Source organism: Lathamus discolor, chromosome 4 (assembly GCF_037157495.1).
Source record: "Lathamus discolor isolate bLatDis1 chromosome 4, bLatDis1.hap1, whole genome shotgun sequence".
Classification (NCBI taxonomy): Eukaryota; Metazoa; Chordata; class Aves; order Psittaciformes; family Psittacidae; genus Lathamus; species Lathamus discolor.
The window spans coordinates 67495135-67502180 of NC_088887.1; the positions used below are offsets into that span (position 1 = coordinate 67495135).

The 7046-nt window shown below is 38.4% G+C and overlaps 1 protein-coding gene across 1 annotated transcript in view; it reads left to right on the plus strand.

Annotated features, from left to right (window-relative positions):
• Nucleotides 1-6337, plus strand: part of IRS2 (insulin receptor substrate 2) — a 29335-nt gene extending 22998 nt beyond the window's left edge. The window contains 1 exon segment of the mRNA XM_065677939.1: nt 3935-6337. Within this exon segment, the coding sequence (XP_065534011.1) occupies nt 3935-3939 (5 nt within the window). The 3' untranslated portion in view covers nt 3940-6337.
• Nucleotides 6338-7046: the final 709 nt, after the last annotated feature.

The following is a 7046-nucleotide window of genomic DNA, read 5'->3' on the forward strand; positions in this document are numbered from 1 at the left end:
TGTAAAGAAGCCCTCAGAGATTGCAGTTCAGACCATCTCCTGTTGCTGTTGGTGCCAGGTCGGCATGGGTTTATCACCATGGGACCCATGCTGTCCCTCCTCACCCTCTGCCCCTGCTGCTTGCCTCCTGCTCTGCTTGTTTGCTGATACCAACTGCTCTTGGCATAGGGAAGGTGCTGCTGAAGTGCAGGGCTACAACCTGGGCAAGTACCTGTAAGCCCATCTCCTGCAGGGTGCCAGGTACTATGCACAGAGCTGGAGGGTAGGGAAGGCAGTGCAGCTTTCTGATGGGGGGACATTTTTCTTTGCCCAGCCAGCTGCCTCACCCAGGACCCTGCATCTCTTCCCCAGGGAGATGGCAGGAAGCAATTACTTCTCCCTATAGGTGGAATTCAACTCCTTGGGCTGTGCCACCTAATGGCCTGTCATTATGCCCACAGATGTACATGCTGTTAACCTCGAGATTCAGTTGTGTCAATAGGATTTCTCTTCCAGGTAATATTAGTTAGTGGGATCAGAGCCTTGGTCGATTTGGCAGGCAGCATGGGGAGGGGAAACAAAGGGACAAAGCCGCCAAGTGATTTTCCTGAAGTCAGGGCAGAAGCCTGTGGCGGAGCTGGGGATTCTGCGTCCAGTGCCTGATCCACTCTGGCAGTCGTGCTATCAGTGGAGTAAATTTGCTGGTTATGAATAACCAGCAATGTGTTTTGCCATGTATTGTCTGTGTGCTTGTTAGCAGATGAGAATTATTTTTAGGAATTAAGTACATTTTTATTCATTACTTACTGACTTTGAAAATTAATAAGCAGACTTGATCTTCTTTAACTGACTAACCATTATATTCTCTTTAAAGAATGCTTAACAAGTCTTTTAGTATTTGGTAGTTTCCTAGCAATTTTTGTGTGTGTTTATGTATTCCCCAAGAGGCACTGGTGGAATCATATGACTTCAAGTAGTTTTGGAAACTCAGTAGTGATCATGGATGCTTTTCTTGATAAAGCTCAAAACCAAAAGGAAACATGAGTATTGTCACAGTGCTGGACTTTGTATTTTGATTTGTGTGTGCCCATGGACAATGAGGTTATTGAAGAATATATTCATATCCTGGTGGAATTTTGTTTAATTCCTGGGTAAAGACAATGTATTGGTAGTGTGACTTGTTGTGTAAGTGGAATGTTGACCTGAGACTTGAAATAAGTAAAAGATACTAATCACTGAAGCAAAAGTTAACAGCAGTATTGACTTCTTGTTTGTTTAGGTTTTGGTTTGGTTTTTTGGTTTTTTGTTGGTTTGTTTTGTTGTTGTTGTTTGGGTTTTTTTTTTTTTGGGGGGGTGTTTGGTTGTTTGGTTGTTTTTGTTTTGTTTTTTTAATTTTTCACTTTAATGTGGAACTTGCAGTTCATTTCTTGCAAGTAGGCTTCCTCTGAAGCTGTCATTGCTATTATGTGGATCAAGTGGTAGCAGTAGTTATTTTTACTTTCTTGATTCAAAGCTTATTCAAAACCTGATTCAGAGTTTATTGAAGTCAGGAGAAAATGTTTCATTATTGAAAACTGTGTTTTGGGTTTTGAGTTCTAGGTCACCATTAGAGACTCACTGACTGATGTGTTTATTGCATCACAGGCACTTAGGCTTGTGCCCACATTCCCATTGTCAACTACAAAACCCTGTGAACTAAGTTTGGAAGTGCTTTGAAGCATCGGCCACTTCACATGCTCCAGCTTAATTCTGGCTGGAAAGTACCTGTTGTGCTGTAAGAACAATGACAGGTTTACTCAGTTGCTTATAATCCTCCCTGATGACTGCCCTAGGCTGACATACTTCTGGAAACATGTTTCTTTGTGTTTGCGTGTACAAAAACATCTTCCTCTGATACCCTATCTGAAATATTTATTTATTTATTTGTTTGTTTGTTTGTTTATTTATTTATTTATTTTTAAGCTTTATTTGGCTTTCACTATCATGTGGCCACTTCTGAGAACCTAAATTTAGTTGTCAGCTTGGTATCCAATTTGGAGAAGGAAAACAGTAACACCGAGTCAGCATGTATCTTTAAACAGACACTTGTTTGACTATATGATACATTTCTACTGCTTCCCTGAACAAAAGTTGAAACAAAGTGATTTGTTAGCTAGCTCTTCCTCAAATGAGGGGTCTCGGCTGCTTTTGCAGGGGCGTCCATCTTGCCAAATGTTCTTGTGCACAGCCTTACTGGATGGTTATGGCAGTTTTGGGGCTCCCTTGATTGCATTGTAAGCCAGTTCAGGTTTTTAATCTGAAACATCCCCCAGCCCAAACAATGAAAGCTCGTTTTCTGAAGATTAATGGGTAGATTTGACTTGGTGTCTGATCAGAAAAGTGGCAGCAAATAAATGGCAATGAATGGGGGCAATGAGATGCTGTCCTTTCTGTCTCCTTTTGGCGAGCTATTAATTCATCTCAAGCTGTGTCATGAAATAAAATTCTAAGTAATATCCTAATTAGCTGATCATGTAGTGGCTCCAATTGATTCCAGCAGGACTAATTCCTCAAGTAAACCATAACTCTGTGAGATTCAGTGACACTTTAACAATTCTCAACTATATGCCAAGATATGTCAACCTTTGTTTTTGTGTAGAGTTGAAGGAAAAGCCTTTGTATTGGTTTATAAGAGGCTTACATGGATTGAAACTTGCACACATAAGCACTATGCTTACTTTGACATCCAGGTTTTATATATGATTTATTTTGGTTTTATGGTCCCAAAGATACTAAAAATACACAAGAATACTGAGTAAATGTATCAGTACATTCAAAATAAATGGGTTAGGTACTTTATAGACTTTACTAAGTAACAATCTTAGTTCCTATAATGTTTCAAATAACTTCGATTTTTAGGGAAACCTGTGTAGCACATCTTCAACCATAATCTTCATCTAACTTGTAAACTTGGGGACAGCAACCTGAAACAAAAAATATTGCTATAAACTATTATGTGAACTAGACACTGTGAATAGCACATAGTGTGAATGTAGTGTACCAGCCTGACTTTGTACTGGAATTTACCACTTAGTTGGCACCTTTTGAAATGAGGTGTGTTTTGTCATGTAAAATGTACAGTCACGGTGTTCTGTTCATTACTGTTTGTGCATTGATCTTTCCAAATAGTATATCAAACAGGAAATGTTACACCATAAGCAACATGCTGAGAAAATTTTGATAGTTTTTATTTTTTAATGACCGAGTTGTGAGTTCATCGAGATAATAATGTCCCTTTATGGTGGTGGCACATACTTTAATTAATCCTTTGCAGTAAAAAATCATGTAAGGAGACAGCTGCATTCTTTAAATTAGAGTGGGTTACTTTGTAATCACCTTAACTATTAAAACAGTTTTGTATTCAGTAATCTGGAGAAGATTCCTTCCATTTGCACACCTACCCACTTTTTTACTTCTGAAATGAAAGTTATTTAGTAAATAACATAAATCAGTTAGAGATGGTTCCTTCTATACTTTGCTTATAGGTTTTTAGACCATATAGTCTTAGTTTTAAGGTCTGGGAATAGAAAAAACAGTTGAGTTTGTTCCTGCTTTCTGCAACCCCTTTTCTTTTCTGCAGGCGCAAACAGTCAAGGTCACAACTTGAACTGGGGAGGGGGGTGGGGTGGGGGGATGGTTATACTGTATTTTCTAACCAGTTGTGTCTCTCATGGTTTGTTGGTCTGAAGAGCCACAGCCAAAAAGTTCCAAAACGAGGTAGTGTTGAATTGGGGAGTACACTTCTGCAATATCTTATTATGTATACAGATATAAAAGCAGTTATTGTGTTGCTTCCCCTTCCCTCCCCCATGAAACCCATTCTAAATAATCTCCCTGTGGTATTTTTGGTGTTTCTAAGTTGTAAATATGATTTTTTTTTTCGCTTTTATTGACTTTCTTTCATTTTTCTTTTCAGAGTGAAGGAGTTAGTTTTCTCACCATGACCTCAAACAACAGAGTACAACATTCAAGGAAGCTGCTCGGCATATACCTTTTTGTTTGTTTGTCTTGGGTTTTTTGTTTTGGTTTGGTTTTTGTAACTGAAGCTGCTTAAGGTTTACTTTTCATTGTTGTTGTTATTGTTGGTCCGGACAGTTGCTTAACTGTTGTGGACTAAACTGTGCAACAAACCTGGAAGGAAGGGAGAGCAACCTGCCTAACTTATTACCTGTCCATGGCATCTACGGTACCATTTTGCTGCTGTTGCGACAGAAGTTGGAGATGCTCTTTAGCTCATAGGAACTTTTCTGCCGGCCTCTTTAACTAACAGCCAATGCCTTCATTTCTTTTTTCTGCAAAGATAAATTGTATTTATTCTTTGGCATATTAGGGGATTCTGTAACACCTGCTGAAGCAGTAAGATCTGGTATTTACTGGCATAATTTCAAGCCTACCACAGTACTACCTCAGTTCAAAGTAAAGCCGGATTTACAGTGTTGGTGTACGACAGGATCTCCTTTATCTCTATGCTGAGTCTCTCAAGAATGGTCGTCAGCCTTACTAACTTGCAACACGTACAGCTGCTGCTGATGGGTTGTGAATCACTAGCCGCAGGGTTTACTCCTCAGACAAAGCCTAACCAGGGCACTGAAAAGTCTAAAATGGGATGAAACTGTGGATCGGACTTGGACACAGGATTCAGAGTAATTAAAAAAAAAAAAAAGAATATAAAATGTATAACTGAAGAAATGTAAGTTAAAAACATCCAATTGTATTGGGGGTATCTCTCTGTACCTTTGACACACTTGTTTAATCCTCTCTATGTAGGTGTTTATGTAGGTACTTCAGATTGCAAAAGCCTTTACTCCTATTTACAAGCTCACTTTTGTCAGCTAACCCTGTTCTTAGCTGCATTTCTTGTAACCAAAAATCCACGTAAGCATGCTAGGAATGCAGGGATGATAATGGGTATCGGGCAGATTCAAGCGCTAATATTAACACAGTATTATCTTGCCATTTAGAAAGTCCTGATATTTGCCTTTTACCAGGAAAGCACCATTGTAGCTGCAGGCGTTATTACAGGGAAGAAGAACCACTGCAGTCACTTATCCTGAGTTCTTTTCAAGGCTACCTTGAAAATCCAAGTGATGTGGCAGCTACTGTCACATATGTCACATACAGCTGTTGCACCAGACTAGCAGAATGTCATGCCACCTTGTTTCTCCTTTGATAAATTTGTTTGTATACATGTTAAGGGTACCTCCTCAGTGCCTGCTCCAATGGACATGTGAGTATAACTAAGTTATGAGTTGAGCGAGACTTCTTTTGCTTTAAATCATTGTGCTAGGTGGAACCTGTACTTCACTATTAACAATGCATTATCTTTGGGGAATTTTTATTTCTGAGGAAGATGAGAGTCAATGTTTAACAAGTATAATGAATGGCAGTGCTGTCTTTCCTGCTTACATGCTGAATTTTTAGAACTGAGGATTGTATCACAAGACAAAGATGAATGTAAACTAATTCCTTCCCTACCCCATGACACACTTTATTTTTCAGTGTAATTTTGGGGGTCTTAAATCACAGCAATGCATAGGCTTACACAATATTAGATCTAAAATCAATTTAAATATCTGATCTGTTTGAATTTATTTTTTAATAATAATAATACTATAAATGGTTCTAAGGCATTCTAAAATGCTGCTTGTTCAAGTCTGGAACTACAAAAAAAAAAAAAAATCAAATACCTTTGGCATTTTCAGTCTGATTTCCCCCATAGCACTGAGTGTGGTACCTGCTGGATTCAATGTTCTGAACTTCTATTTTGAAGTAGCCCTCTGTACCAATTAAGAAATCATGCCACTAAAACAAATGGCTAAAATGCATACAGCAACTTCAAAACAAAAACTTGACAATGTAGTCAATTCTTCTCTATCCTGTATATTTCACAAAGGCATATGCAATACTTACATTCTTAATTTAGTTTACAGAATGGAACCAAAATGTATAAATGTTATGTTTGCTAAAACTTCACAATGTATATTGGGTCTTTGTACATTTTGCCTGATTTACCTTAAATTTAAAATATTTTTTGCTATATAACCTTAACAGTTATTAAGCAGTGTTTTCTTTTTGGGTACGTATTGTTTCTGGATATCAAGATGTTAAATATATTTCTTGCTATTGTGATATGACAAGAGACTTAACTTATCTTGCTGTGTCTTCCAATGTACACGCTGTATATAAGGATAAATGTGATGCTGCTGGAGACCAGAATAAATGGAACTAGAGTAGTGTATTGTATTTAGTCTGTATTGATCATGGATGCTCTCCTTAATAGCCATATGCAATAAAATACATTATTTATGAAAGGAGTAAAGTATTTCTGTGCCTGTTTTCTCTAGGGGTAGGGTGGTTTTTCTGGTTGTTTACATAAAATCAGTTTATTCTCTTCTAAACAGAAACACACTTTCTCTGAACAGATCTTACTGCTCTGCAAATACTTATCTGCTTTCCTTTTAACATTTGTAACACATGAAAAGTCATGAAATAAGTTCAAATCTTGTTTAATAATAAAAAATCAGTATTATAAAGGCAAGGTCTATATACTTCAGGAAATAACTAGGAGCAGAATTTGGTCTTAATTTTTAATTCCAGTTTTGAAAGTAGGTAGAAGACCATAGGAGTCCTTATGGCAGCCTATTACATGGGAACAGACTTGGCCTGTACATGCTGTATAGTCACACTGGTACAAGGTGAATGGGAGCCTAATGCTCTGTTTAGCTATCTTCATCTGCTGGCTTGTATGCAGGGCCCCCAGGGTGCAGTCATAGACACCACAGGGTCACCATAGCCTGACCTGCTCCTGCTCAGTAGGAATGTCCCTTATACATGTATAAATCACCCTTTTTCAATGTTCCTTGTGCCCAGGTAAATGACCTGTGCGAGGGTCCCTGACTCATTCATGACAGGGGTTACTGTGATGCAGGGCAGGGGACAACAGCAGTTTCATAAAAACACTTGGATGCCCGTTCAAGGGTCTTGCTTCATCTGGCTATATCTACCACTAAGTGGGCTGGTACTTTCAT